Source organism: Protopterus annectens, chromosome 12.part0 (genome assembly GCF_019279795.1).
Source record: "Protopterus annectens isolate FY-2018-M chromosome 12.part0, PAN1.0, whole genome shotgun sequence".
Classification (NCBI taxonomy): domain Eukaryota; kingdom Metazoa; phylum Chordata; order Ceratodontiformes; family Protopteridae; genus Protopterus; species Protopterus annectens.
The window spans coordinates 591,181,424-591,196,917 of record NC_056746.1 but is presented as its reverse complement, the minus strand read 5'-3'; the positions used below and the strand labels follow the sequence as shown (position 1 = coordinate 591,196,917).

Below are 15,494 nucleotides of genomic sequence, written 5' to 3'. Positions count from 1 at the left end.
TTACATGAGCTCTCCTCTAACATCAGTAAGCAGGTGCAGGATGTCATTCTGGAGGCAAGGAGGTCTAGTACCAGAAAATCCTTTGCTGAAAAGTGGAAAAGATACTGTTCCTGGAGCCAGGCTCAGGGGATGGGCACAACGGTTCACAGCTTACCTCATATTCTAGATTATTTAACAGAAGTGCTCCACAAGGGCCTATCCTACTCTTCAGTTAAGATTCATGTCTCTGCCATTTCAGCACATTATAATACTGAGCCACCCCTCTCACCCCTTGCTAAAACAATTCCTTAGAGGGGCCAAAAATTTAAGACCCCCCCCAGGAGAGCTCCCACTCCAGCCTGGGACCTTAACTTTTTATTGGAAAAGCTCACGCTCTCCCCATGAGCCAGCTGCAACAGCAGAGTTGAAATTCCTTTCCTGGAAAACAGCCTTACTTCTAGCTATCACTTCAGCAAGAAGCGTGTCTGAATTACAGGCCTTCATGGCAGTGGAACCCCTCATTATCTTCCATGCGGACAGGGATTCCCTCAGGACTAATCCTTCCTTTATGCCCAAGGTGGTGTCTAGTGTGGCCCCTAAACCAGTCCATTAATTTGCCTACTTTTTTCCCTAATCCACAGAACAAAGGGAAACGGATACTGCACTCTCTGGATGTGCACAGACAACTTAGATTCTATTTGGACAGGACTAAGCCTATCAGAAAATCTGACCAGCTGCTAGTTGGCTTTGCTGCAGGGGCAGAGGGGAAAAGCCATTTCAAAGCAAACCATTTCCAAATGGATAGCCCATTGCATTCATTTCTGCTACAAGCAGCATGGAAAACCTACTCCACAGGGGATAAGATTACATTCCACCAGGGCTGCATCTACCTCCTATGGCATTTCTCAGAGGCGTCCCTACCAGGGACATCCTGGAAGCTGCTACCTGGAGCTCTGTACATACCTTCACCAAGCATTACCACATGCCTATCTCTTCTAAATCCAGAGCTGGATTTACCACAGCAGTCTTGCAGGGCTTAATAGCTGGCCCTAATGCTCTTTAACTACCTTCTCCCTTCCTTAGCTTTGGGAATCAACCCAAATGTGATGACTGCAACAGTGAAACACTAAGAACATAGTGCAGTTGTGTACACTTACCATAAATGTAAATGTTTGAGTGTATTCACTGTTGCAGTCCTGGTTACCCTCCCTCCAGCCCCCTGACTTCTCTTGGTGCTCTACCTTTCCTTCCTGTTGTGTGTGTGTGTGTGTGTGTGTGTGTGTGTGTGTGTGTGTGTGTGTGTGTATATATATATATATATATATATATATATATATATATATATATATATATATATATATATAAAATCTATATCTATAATTTTTTTTTTTCATGTGTATTTGCTTTTTGATGGGTGTGTACCATACCATATGATTGCTCCCTATTGTGGGGGCACCTGACATCTGGGGCAAGAAAAACTGATGTACTGGCGTCTGCTGCATGTTTTATACCCCTGACAATCTGTCGGCATGGAAGAAGTGACAGTATCTGATGCAGAAATCCGAAGACTCTGGTATTCAGGCCAGCTGAGGGCTACCTGCAGGCAGGTAACCCAAATGTGATGACTGCAACAGTGAATACACTTGAAGATCTACATTTATGGTAAGTGTATACAACTGTACTTTTTGCAGACCGTTTGTTTTTTCGTATTTTAATGTAGGCATCTATTTTGGGCAGGGTAGTATGCTGCTCAGCATTAGGGACTTTCTTTACTTGGAGACATGAGTGGAATGTTCAGCAGTATCTCTCTCTGCATTTCCTTTAGATCATTCCCCCAAGTATCGGCAACCACAAGTTTGTACTTGCATTTTTTTTGGGCAATGTATGGTAATTACAGCACAGTGACATCCCTGATTCTGGAACCGTTGAAGTGGCTGATAGTAATCTTCCATGTTTTTGAGTCCGTGTGTCTAACGTTGAATAATATTGAAATCACTAGCAAAATATTGCTAGAATTTGCATTCTATAGGGTCTTAAAGGTGCAGATGTGGTGTTGTGGTAATTGAAGAAAGTAGTGAGCAGAGGTAGAGGTGTTGGTCTAGTTTACATTTGCTGTTGTGGTTGAAGGTCCCGAGGTCTTGTGTCGCGATTTTTTGACTGTCTCAGCAGGTGTAGGTGAATTGTTGTGCTACTGTTTTACTGGAATCCAGTGCTGAAGAGAGATTTGCCTTCACTTTGGCTAAATACTTGCATCTTGCACACGTAGACTTTGAATGTATCATTAGCTGTGGGTTTTCAGTAAATGTAAGGCAGTTGTTACACTGCTTCAAAGAGTCGAGTGCATGTTGACTAGTTAAGGAAACAGATTTAGTAGGATGCGACAGTCTATGTGGAATTAAATTAGATAAAATTTTAAGTAATTAGGTTTGCATTAGATTTATTTAACCTAATTTAATTTTATTTGTAATAGTACATTAGATTAAAATTGCTAAAAGTAGAAAATAAAGACCTGGCTAATGCTGGATAATAGTACCTTGAGGAGGTGAAAGTAAATTCCTAAAAGTGGTACTGAGAAGTATGAAATAGAACTAGAATATGGCACTAAAAGTAGCACAGACACAGCATGAGCCTTTTGGCGGATAGTGACCAAAATAAAACAAAATTAATCTCTACTGGTTCCTTTTATCAGTAGGTTAAGAGTGATATTGCAGTCATCATCCTCATCAAACCCATTTTTCCCATTTTCTACTAACTTCAGTAGTAATGTCTGACTATCTGGGATCTTCTGTCACACAATCCATCAATCTCTTCCATGGATGTTGTTGTTTTTTCATTCTTCTTGTCTGCCCCAAATCATCTTCACCAAATGGTTTGGGCAGATGTGCAGAAAACAACCATAATATGTTTTTACGTTTTCTGCAATTGGAGCTACATTGGCTTCTATATCCTCATTTCTTCGTATGTTCCACAGTGTGCATTCTACCAACTGTCTCAGATGCTTCATCTCCATTGCCTCTAGCTTTCTCGACTGCTCTGCCTTTACTTCCCAGGTTTCTGTGCTATGCAGTAGTACTGGTCGCACCACTGTTTTGTACACCTTACTTTTCAGCTTCTTTGACATTCGTTTTTTCATACACTACACCTGACATTCTGCTCCATTTGGCTGAAGCCCCTCTGATTCTAGCTTTGACCTATTCATCAGCCACCCCTCCCAGATATTTGAAGCTATTAACCTGTAGCACTAACTTTCCTTCTGTCTCAGTTCTCAACATCTTCTGATTTCTCTCATGTGGTGCCATTACACTGTGTTATCTGTACTCAGTTTCATCCCATGTGTCTTCAGTTTTGCATTCTGCACCCCTGTCCTTTGCTGAAGTTTTGTTCAGAGTTGGCCTGTAGTACCACATTGACTGCATACAGTAGCTGTTTTGATCTTTCCCGTTTAATGTTTGCTAATGTAGTCTGTCACTAGTATGAACAGTAGTGGGCTCAGAGCTGAACCCTGGTGCACACCCACTTCCACTTGGAACCCCTCTGTGAGACCAGACACTATTCATACTTGAGTTATTGGGTACTTGTACATGTTTCTGGGACTTTGGGCTACTGCAGAACTGCCCGAATCAGCTTTCTTGTGACCTTGTCATATGCTTTCTTAAGGTCTGGGAATGCCCAATTAAACTCTTTCCTCATTTCTAGTTCCTTCTCAGCTGTACGTCTCGCTGCAGATATCAGGTCAGTTGTACTGCATTCTGATCTGAATCCAAACTTCTCTTCTCCCATCTTAATTTCTACTGCTCTACATATTTGTTTGTCATACACTCCAGAAAGTTTATGCAGTGTGACAGGTGTTTAAGACCGCTACACTGTAATACCTCTACACTGCCCCCATTCTTCTTGTACACTGGCACTAGTATGCTCTTTCTTCTTCTAGGGTGGGCTTCTCCTCTTTTTTCGTTGTAGGCTGTGTCTGGGGTAGTACAGCTTTTCTGCTTTTTTTCCCTTCATTCAGAAGCTGCCGGAAGTACTCTTCCCATCTGCATTTGATGTCCTGTGCATTAATGAGCAGTTGTTGCTGGCATCCCTTATGAAGGGTGGCCGACTGTCTTCTTTTGTCTTTCTGTTTTTGCCTTGTGACCTGATAGTTTCTTTATGCCATCTACCAAGTCACTTTCCAGAAGCTGGTAGAGTACCTCAGATGCCTTGTTTTTTGTTATTGCAACTCCTCTCTTAACCTGTCTGTTAGCCGACCAGTATTACTTCGTAGCCTGGTCTGTCTTTTCTGTCTCCTCCTTTTTCCTGTACTCCTCCTTTCTTTTGAGGACTCCTGGACTTCTGCATTCCACCACCAGCTTTCCTTATGCACCTTGTTTCCATACATGGCTCGGCCACATATCTGTTTTGTAGTCCTAACCCATGCTGTTTAGAGGTGTTGATACTCTTGTTCAAACAGTGATACTGCAGTAAATGGACAAACGCATTTATTGTGGTCTAACCAAAGCTTAATAACAGGGATGCTTCAGGTATGCTTTATACACACGGGAAGTGCTTAGTACTCCGTAACCTAAATGTATCCAAAATAATACTACTGTCACAATCCACTACTAGTTCAGTCACACCATATATAGTAAGGTAAAACACTAGTTCAGTCACACAATGTATAGTAAGGCAAAACTTTTACTGGAAAGGCTCACCCAGACAATGCTACAGTTTGCTGTGAGAAAAAGGTTAGTTTGCTTTTTATTTCTTGTATTTTGTATTACTTTATTGCTTTTTCTATTTTGTATACTGTGAGCTTGTTTTCTTTACACTGTGGTTTACTTGTATTCTGCTTCTAACTGCATATTAAAACTTGAAGAGACCACAGCTCTGTCTGTTGTGAGTCAGAAAAATTTTTCCTACCCTCTCGCCCGGTTACTGTTGTGTTCTTAAACACCACTGTCTTTCTAGTTGCCTGCCCATTATGTTAATTTGACCATATATCTCATTCCCTTTTCTGCTTTTATTGGCTGGTGTGCGTAAGCACAAAGTTATCATTTTTGAAGTCACACCCTGTCAACTATTTCACTTTATTGGACATCCTACTGTATTCCATAGTAACAGAATACAAAAGTGACCACCCCTTTCAATCTGTCTTTCTGTTCTAACAATAGTGACTCTTCACTAAAACTTAACTTTTTTGCCAGGTAACACTTGTTACCTACTTTCACATCTAACTCATCTAGCGCACACTGTAGTGTTTAGGATAAACCATTTTTTTCATCTTACCCTTAAGCATCTATTGCACAACCACCAATTATTGGAGAGACCACATTCTGCCTCTCAGTAGTCATCTTGGGATTAGTGCTTCTGTTTTCTCCTGGTGAGAGAAGGAGTGCAGTTGCATTATTTCCTGGAGACTGCTGATCACCAGAAAGCTTGCCTGCCTTATAGGTGACAGCTTGGAATCTGTGCTTATATTCTTTTCCTGGTGAGAGTAGGAGCAGAGTGCATTGATTCCTGACTCTTTCTAGTTGGAGAGCGAGTGTCCGTGCTTAACATGCCTGACTGCTCTGGTTGCTAATCGAGGCATCTACCAGAAAAAGGCTACAAGCCTGCAAACCCTTGCATCATCTGGGACAACACTGTGGATCACCAAAGAGGCCATGGCCTGCTTCTCTTCTTGGGATTGGTGCTAACATTTTGCTTCTGGTGAGAAAAGAAGCAAAGGAGTATTGTATCCCAATAGAGTGAAGCTGTGCTGGGACCAGCATTAGTAGTAGCCATTCATGTGACTCCCCTCTTCATCATTCTTGACAAGCTAATTCTTTATTTTTCAGTAATTATTGCTTGATTTCTTCCTAACTTCAGATTCTGCCTAAATACTTCATCCTTAAATTTTCAGGGTCTACATATTAGTTTCCCCTCAAGTGTTTGGCAGTGCTGTGTACAGACTGACACCTTGAGTGACATTTTTCCTGTAAAAGGAATATATAAGGAAACGGCTCCAGTACTTAGTAATAATGACCATCCCTCCTGGCATGTCTGAAGGTCAGTTCCCTGTGTTTTCTCCTATTAACCTGGTGAATTTGGGCATTCTGCGGCGATGTAGCAACTGCCTCATGTACACAGACAGCCCTCTCGTCTTACCTCCCAACACTCAGACTTGTGAGAGATGCACTTGTATATCCAAACTGGAAGTCATGCACTCTCAAGCCAAGACTGGAATAGTTGGTCAGGAGGAGAACACCTGCACCACACCACATGCAACACATAGCCCTCCAGAACACACACCATCTCCACTCTCACAAAAACACAAACCACACACCCACCTTCGCGGAGGCTCTCAATAGAAATTTACCCAAACAGCAGAAACCTCTAAGGCAGAAACACACTTGACCACCACAACACAGCACAAATCACAAGACACACCACTCACCTACACGTTGTGCCCCTCAACCTAAGCCAAAACCGCTTGCCCAGTGCACTAATTGTAGGTGACTCGATAGTGAGGCACGCTGATGTCCCACTCACTAGGTTGAATAAGAAGGTAACAGTCAGCTGTCTATCAGGTGCCAGAACCTGACACATAACACATGCACTCAGGTCACTCCACAACAAGTACAAGTATGACTGTCACTGTCCATGTGGATGTGAATGAACTGAGACGCACCTCCCGGGACTACATGAAGAGAGACATGGAGGAGCTCACAGATTATGTGGCCCAGGCAGGTAAGACCCTAGCCCTGAGCAGCATCCTACAGTCACCCAGAATAATACTGCAGTACAAGCAGAAAATGATTGACTTCAGCAATTAGCTAATTTTCTGGTGTCATTCTAAGTGTCTGTCTGCTTGGGATGATATGATTGACAGACCCCGATGCTTTGCCAGAGATGGCCTGCATCTGTCACTGCTGGGTTTCCGGATACTGGCTAAGGCTCTTGCTACCCCTATAGTGTCTTTTTAGGTGATGTTCCAAACACCAAATTACCACCATAACAGGTATAAGTAAATGCAATCTGAGGGTCATGCTGCTCAATGCTAAAAGTCTAAATCTCAAGATGCACTTGCTCGAAGCACTCCTCAAAATGGAGAACAGTGGAGAACATCGACATTTGTACTGTAACGGAGACCTAGTTTAAAGCAGCAAAAAACACCCCTGCGCTACCAGACTATAACTCATTCCATACCTTTCAGCCCCAGGACATGGACCGGAGCTCCAAAGGCGGTGGCGTCTCCATATTCATAAAGGATATGCACACCTCCAGACAAGTAGCCCAGTATAACACATCTGAGATACTTCAGGTACAGCTAACATTGAGTAAGATGGCGATTCAGGTTGTAGCCTGCTAAAGGTCCCCAACCATGTCCCAAGATTCTTACGCCACGTTCCTAAGCACCCTGGAAACTGTTAGGGTCCAACCCAACACTCATGCTAGGTGACACCAACTATTCCTCCATCAACTGGGAAAACTACTCATGCACCAATACACTGACGCAACGTTTCCTGGAATTCATAAATTCCAATGCCCTTGACCAGCTCATTCTTACCCCGCACTAGAGGAAGCAAAATCTTTGACCTGGTTATTACTAACATGGGCAACCATTGCTTTGCACCAATAATTAATTCCTCCCTGGTTAGATCTGACCACAAACTAATCACCATGGAAATCCACATCTCACCCACACCCCCTGCAAGGTAGCCGTCATAAAAAACTTCTCCAAAGCTGACATTGGGCTCCTAAAAACAGAGGTGGCTAACTTCATGGCACCCATGTCAATGGAAAATAGATGCGTGACTGCCAAATCGTATATCAGTGCACTGTGCGAACACGTACATAAATGCATGGAACTAGCCATATCCAACAGAACCAAGACACTCTCCTCCAAAAAAGGAACCTAATCTGGTGGTCCCCTGCCATTAATAAACTCTACAACAGAAGTAAGAAACTTGGAGAAAAAGGTGAAGTCCCAAGACTGGAAAAACTCCCTCAATAAACTCAACAAAAAGTTGAGATCCCTCATCAAAACCTCTAAAGCCAGCTATGAAGGCAGAATTGCAGCAGACACTAAAAACAACCACAAAGCCTTCTATAGTTATATCAAGAATCTCCACACCAATACCCAGGTTTGCACTGAGTTACTGCACAATGGTGCCTCTCATACTGAGCCAATAGATATTGCCAACATACTGGCCGACAGATTCAATGCCAACTTTACCCCCCCCCCCCCAAAGGACCAATCACAGTATCAGAGGAATGCCAGGCACCCAGCATTACTGCAGCACAGGTTAAAGCTGCATTGTCCAAGACCCAAGAATACAGCTTCCATGGGACCCGACAATGTCCCCGGATCTGTTCTACATGACCTACAATGTGAACTGGCACCACATCTGTGTGCCCTGTTCAGTCACAGCCTCACCTCAGGTTTTGTCCCTAACAACTGGCGCACTGCTACAGCCATCCCTCCCCATAAAGGGGGACTGACTACAGACCCTGGGAATTATTGCCCTATTAGCCTGACGAGTCTGATATGTAAGGCTATGGAGTGCATCATCATGGACCTAATTAACAAGGATATAGGGACTCTCCAAACTCTAGATCCCATGCAATTTGGTTTTGTGAAAGGTAGATCATGCCTGCTCAACCTGGTTGACTTCTTTGAGTCAGTCACCAGAGCTGTGGATGAGGGCAAGGCAGTTCATACAGCCTACCTCGATCTGGCCAAGGCCTTTGATACCATTCCCCACTCAGGATTTATTGATACTCACCAAACTAGGCATCAACCCCTATATCACTAGGTGGGTTGCAGACTGGCTCACAGAACCCATAGTGTGAAAGTAGCAGACTCCAAGTCAGACTGCTGACCAGTCACAAGTGGAGTCCAATAGGGATCGGTCCTGGGTCCTCTCCTCTTTGGCATCTACTTCTCAGAAGTCCAGGCCAACACAGAAGGATTCTGACTGACCAAGTTCCCAGATGACTGCAAGCTGGGAGCCATTAACAACTCCCCAAGTGATGTAGACATCCTACAGAAAGGTCTCACTGAGATCATAGATTGGTGTTGAAACCATGGTCTTAAGCTTAATGCCAAAAAATGCGTCATCCCCTTTGGGAAAAACTCCATTCCTGCAAATTACCACATCGGTGGGAGCCCACTGAGCACTGAAAGCATTGCAAGAGATCTGGGGACACAGGTTGACAGCAATCTCTCCAACTACCACATTGCCACTGTGGTCAGAAAGCCCTATGTGGCACATCTTATTACCAAGGGTTTTGCATCCAGGAAGAAAGAGGTCATCATCTGTCTCTACTCTTCCCTCAAATAGTCCAATCATTGAGTACAATGCCCCATTTGGCATGTACCTCAATAGGCCAATCATTGAGTACAGTGCCCCATTTGGCATGTACCTCACTAGGCACATGCAACAGCTGGAAAGGCCACAAAAGTACCTTACAAAGAGGATCCTAGGCCTTGAACACATGTCCTACATGGACAGACTCAAAAATCTCCATCTATTCTCTGTCTCATATCGGCTACTAAGAGGCAATCTCTGCTTGACTTATTAGAAATGCTACATTTAAAAATATCCAAATCCCTCTGCACCACACACTCCAGAGACCTCAACCTCATTACCACAATCAACAGATCATGCTGGAAGGGCAGGTTCATAACCCAGAGACTGCCCATGCTCTGGGATAGACTTCCCATACATGTCAGGCAGAGCACCTCACTGGCCCTCTTCAAGAGAAATCTTGATGAGTGGATGGGAAATAGAAAGTTCACCCCGGGGATCACTGCCGTGGCTCTACTTGATAGAGGCACTGGGAACTAACGTCAGGTGGCACGATGCGAGGGCACTTCTATGGGCTAGGCTTGTAAAAGCTCCAGGCCATTAGCCTAGTACACACCTATGTGTCTGTGTAGCAGAAAACCAGCTGTAAACAGTAATTCTTAAGGCAGCACTAACAGCAGTAATACTTTACTAACAACAGTAACACTTCGCACACTATTTTGTTTTGTGCCTGGAGCTACAAATAATAAACAGCAAGGTTAGCTATAAATTGTAATCCATGTCTTTTAGAAGTGCATTTACCTTTCTGTGGCTTGAAGGGAAAATACAGCCTTTCCTATGTGCACTGAGCGGCACCAAATGCAGGGAAAGGAACAAGTAAAGTCATCACAGTTGAGTGATACAATGCTTGTCACAGTGAAAAGGTCAAGTTGATGCACTGAAGGATGCCTTTGCTAGTATACTGCTGAATCCATGACACTGCGGAAAGCTGTATTAGTTCAGAGATGGAAAAAGAGCATAAAAGTAGGTAGGTGACATCTCCTACCTCTCAGTCAGGTACCAGAATAAGTAATGGTCAGCAGTTTAGCCGAAATGAGCTCTGAACTGTACAGCTGTTCTGCTTGTAAAGGCAGAAATTTCCACCTGGAATCCCAGAGTCAGCCAGTGAGTAAACAAGCAAAGAAACAACTTACAGAAGAAGTGATTAGGACAAGATGATGGCTGCTTCTCCAGTCACTAGAAGTAATTGGTAACAACAGCCCCAATTCAGATCAAGGAAACAGTTCCTGGAGATCATTTATTTTGTTTTATTTTAGGTATCCTGGGGGAGACTGTCAGTTCTGTCTCCCTCCGTCTCTCTCTCTCTCTCTGGCACTGGAGTGTGTTGCTGTCAACTTTTCCACAGAAATGAGCTCCAAGCCATGCTGTTCTACTTTTTAAAGCAAAAAATATTGTGGCCAAAACAGGAATCGGCCATGTAGTAAAATGCTCACAGAAGCAACCAGCCTCAGAAGCAACTAGAAAGGGATGACAATTACTCCTTTTCTCTGTGTCTCTCTCTCAGCAATCAACAACCACAGTCCCAACTGTAATCAAAGCAGGCATGTCCTGGAAATCACTGTATGTATTTACTTGGGGTCCCATGGGCTTGCTTTGTAGGTCTGTCTACTCCCTCTCTGTAAGGTATTGGAGTGTACAGCTTTAAGCAGCTCAGCAGAAATAAGAACCACCTACTCTTGCATTTTCCTTACCTTTCCTATTCAGTTTTACATCAGGTGGCTGTCCTTTGATGAGATGCATTCCCTTTTTTGTTCATAGTATTTCTTTGTCTGTTTGTGCCTCTCCTCATCCTCTGTGTCCATGTTCTCTTTATGCCAATCTACCAGCATGGCCTGCAGGAATGAATGCAATATTCAGAGTGAGGGGTCTTGGGTACCTTTCTAATGGGAATGTGATTTTAGCATCTCAGAGTTCATGATGATGTTGAAGTGATGTAGTGCAGATGCTGTGGGGGTAAAAAGCATTCCATTGGGTACTTTTGGTAATAGGATTGTTCAGTGTATGTATGTCATTGTTTGAATTAAGGGCTTAGACATGACATCTTGATTTAATCTTGCTAGTTCACAAGAGATTCCTTCTGTCCATTCCAGGTTGTTAGATTCCTGCCGTGATGAATGATCAGGAGAGAAAGGGCATAGATTAGCTTGAACTCGAGGATCATGGGAAAAATTTGGCATAAAGTATTACCCTATCAAGTTTGTTTTAAATACTGAGAGCCATGGAAATCTCAGTGGAATATGAAGCAGCATCTTTGGGTGAGAGGGGACTAGCTTGTTCATAAGCTAATGTTGAAAACAGAGGAATTTAAAGCTTTTCTTAATGGGAGAGGTTGTATTCTAAAGTGATGATATGGCAAGGGGCAGTAAGTAGAAAGGCGAGCTGTCGTTTCACTGCAGGATAGGTAAAAGTTAACTTGAGGAGTAGCAGGTTGAATGAAGATTTATATTGTAGAACTGAATAAGTGCTTTGGGAACAAGCATATGTGTAGAATTTAAAGAACAGAATAGCCTTGTGTGAGGCAGGTAAGTGTGACTTTCTTAAAGGTACTGCCAGTATAGTTTAGGCAGGATTATCTACCATGAAGGTAGCAGACCTGTAGAATTTCATCCCTCATGATATGATATCTACAGTTTCCTCATGTATGTGTGATAGAGGAAAGGAGATGTTTAGCTGAAGTAAGAGACCTAGAGAACAAAGCTCTTTAGTGAGCTGTTAATGTAAACTTGTCATTTTTGTACAATTTGGTTTTCAGTGACCACATATTAAGCCTTGTAAATGTATTTATTCTGCCTTTAAAAGAAGAAGAATGCTGAACTTGTATCAGGTGGTGTGTAGAAAAAATGCAGTGTAATGAGGTACAGCAGTGAAGCAGGAAAGCAGCTGATGCAGCAGAAATGTAGCGAGGGAGAGAGAGAAGATACCATGTTGAGGTGAAAGTAATTGGGTATATTTAAGGAGAAAAGGAATAAGTTATGATGAGGCTTAGAGAAGAAGGTGGTCTCAAACCTGAAAAGGGTTGATTAGTTTGCACGTTGTCTGGTGAAACTGGGAAGATAGTGGATATTAGTTGATTTTTGAAAGAAACCTAAAAAGCAGCAAAACTGAGGGTGGGTAAAGCCAGAAGGATTCGGCGACAGCATTCTAGTATAATTAGGCAATCTTTTTGCAGGAGCAAGAAGCAAATGGCAGAGCATTGTAGAATTAACTGAGTAGAAGACATAACATGTCCACTCCTCTTGCAAAGGAAGAGTGTGCAGTCCACCAGGTTATTTGGCATGGAAACACAAAATTAGAGGCTGTGTTAAACTGATAGGTGACCAACAGAATGGTGGAGCAGGAAAGAGGCTTTGAATCCATTTTTCATAATATAGTTGCAGAAATGGCAGTGGAGTTTCTAACCAGATTGTTTAATGAAATCTTGGAAAGTGAGAGGATGCCTGAGGAATGGAGAAAGTGTTTTGGTACCGTTTTTTTTTTTTTTAAGAATAAGGGTGATGTGCAGAGCTGTAGTAACTACAGAGGTATTAAATTGATCAGTCACAGCATGAAGTTATGGGAAAGAGTAGTGGAAGCTAGATTAAGAAGGGAGGTGATGATTAGTGATCAGCAGTATGGTTTCATGCCAGGAAAGAGCACTACAGATGCTATGTTTGCTCAGAGTGTTGATGGAGAAGTACAGAGAAGGTCAGGAGGAGTTGCATTGCGTTTTTGTAGACTTAGAGAAAGCATATGACAGAGTGCCTAGAGAGGAGTTGTGGTATTGTATGAGGAAGTCTGGAGTGTCAGAAGTATGTAAGAGTTGTACAGGATAAGTACGCGGGTAGTGTGACAGCAGTGAGATCTGTGGTGGGAGTGACGGATGCGTTTAAGGTGGAGGTGGGGTTACATCAAGGATCAGCTTTGAGCCCTTTCTTATTTGCAATGGTGATGGACAGGTTGACAGATGTGATCAGCTCTGAGCCCTTTCTTATTTGCAATGGTGATGGACAGGTTGACAGACTAGATCAGACAGGAGTCCCCGTGGACTATGATGTTTGCAGATGACATTGTGATCTGTAGTGAGAGTAGGGAACAGGTGGAGGAGACCCTAAAGAGATGGAAATATGCTCTAGAGAGAAGAGGAATGAAGGTCAGCAGGACTAAGACAGAATATGTGTGTGAATGAGAGGGAGGATAAGAGGAATGGTGAGGATGCAAGGAGTAGAGGTGGCGAAGGTGGATGAGTTTAAATATTTGGGATCAATAGTTCAGAGTAATGGTGAGTGTGGAAGAGAAGTGAAGAAGAGAGTACAGGCAGGATGGAGTGGGTGGAGAAGAGTGTCGAGTGATTTGTGACAGACCAGTACCAGTAAGAGTGAAAGGAAAGGTGTACAAGAGGGTAGTGAGATAAGTTATGTTTTATATGGGTTGGAGACAGTGGCATTGCCAAAAAGGAGGAGTTTGACCTGGATGTGGCAGAGTTAAAGATGTTAAGATTTTGCACTGGGTGTGACAAGAGTGGACAGGATTAGGAATAAGTATATTAGAGGGTCAGCCCAGGTTGGAAGGTTTGGAGACAAAGCCAGAGAGGCAAGATTATGTTGGTTTGCACATGTGCTGAGGAGGGATGCTGAGTATATTGGGAAAAAGATGCTACGGATGAAGCTACCAGGTAACAGGAAAAGAGGAAGGCCTAAGATAAGGTTTATGAATGTGGTGAGAGAGGACATGCAGGTGGTTGTGTGACAGAGCAAAATGCAGAGGACAGGAAGAAATGGAAATGGATGTTCCGCTGTGGCGACCCCTAATGGGAACAGCCAAAAGAAGATGAGTTGCAGAGTTGCAGATAAATGAACTATCATGCTTCCTAATTTAAGTTTAGAGATGAGGGCTGCGGATGGAGTTCTGTCAGTAGCAGGTAAAAAAAACAGCAGTTTGTTTAGGGGGAAAATAAGATTCCTGAAATTATCCCATTTCTTCAGTGTGTTTTGTGAATGCAGATTTCCCCCTCTGCACAACATCTGTTTTATTATTACAAACAGCAGTAACATGGCCATAGTGTGAAATCCAGCAGAAATGAAATTGAAGCTGCATTGAAATTGCCATTATCGATTGCCTCTTATTCTCATTAAATAAAATAACATTTAGAAAACTACACTCCATGTTTATTTTGCCCACTAATAGCTTTTGCAAACTGTTTCTACTCATCAGATATGCTGCGGTTGTGAAACAGTTAGTAAAAGGTTTATATTACATAATAGTGCATAATTCGGGGCAGCAATGTTTAATTTGTGTAAGGAAAAATTAGATCTGCATAGAAACCAGTGCTAAACATCCTTGGGAATATGCTGCAGAATTCAGAGGGCTATTATTTCTAATTATGTGTTAGAATATGAGATTGTTGTTCCTCCTTTACAAGAATGTAATTAACACTTTTTGCAGTCATCAAAGATCTGTTAATGATGCATAACTTTGCTGAAATTTGCAAAACCATTTTGTATTAATGCAATTTTTATTAAACTACTGCAGGTGGCATTGCTTTGTGGCCCACCAGGTCTAGGGAAGACCACCCTAGCACATGTTATTGCAAAGCACGCTGGGTATAATGTTGTGGAAATGAATGCTAGGTAAGTTAGTGCTGTATTGTAACAAAAGTGTCTTTCATTATTCTTGTGATTATGCACGTGAACAGTATGTTTGTGCTTCACTGAAATTTTTTTTTTTTGTGCTTGCTTTCTGTTATTAAATCTGAGACAAAAAGCAAAGCAATTTTCTAAATCCCTTGGCCGTAATATTACTTTTTTGTACTTATTGCAAAAAGTTTTGCTACAAGGGACAGTTCTTTTAAAATTTGTCTAACTTGGAAAACCACAGCAGAATTGCTCTACATTTATGTTGAGATGAATTGTGCCGTAAGGGAATGTCAACTTCACCTGGTGTGTTCATATGAGCTTGTGTGTTAGCAGAGACTGCCTTTTGGTTTAATCAGTCTTCAAAAATCAAAGAAATGAAACTGAAGTACAAACCATATTGACAGAGGTTACAGTCCACAGCCATTTCTGTAAACTGTTTACTGATGCTTGGAAATTCCTTGCACTTGTAAAAATGCACAAACCGTAACATTTTTCCTGGGTTAATAGTGGGATCCATTAATTTAATTTAAAAAAGCAATACAGTCTTGTTTGAAATGCAGTGCTTAAGACA

General features: G+C 42.5%; 1 protein-coding gene across 1 annotated transcript in view; it reads left to right on the top strand.

The window, feature by feature from the left end:
* The window catches only part of CHTF18 (chromosome transmission fidelity factor 18), a 927,562-nt gene that overhangs the window by 226,471 nt on the left and 685,597 nt on the right, over positions 1 to 15,494 (top strand). The window contains exon 8 of the mRNA XM_044088940.1: positions 14,820 to 14,917. Within this exon, the coding sequence (XP_043944875.1) occupies positions 14,820 to 14,917 (98 nt within the window). The remainder of the gene's footprint in view (positions 1 to 14,819; positions 14,918 to 15,494) is intronic.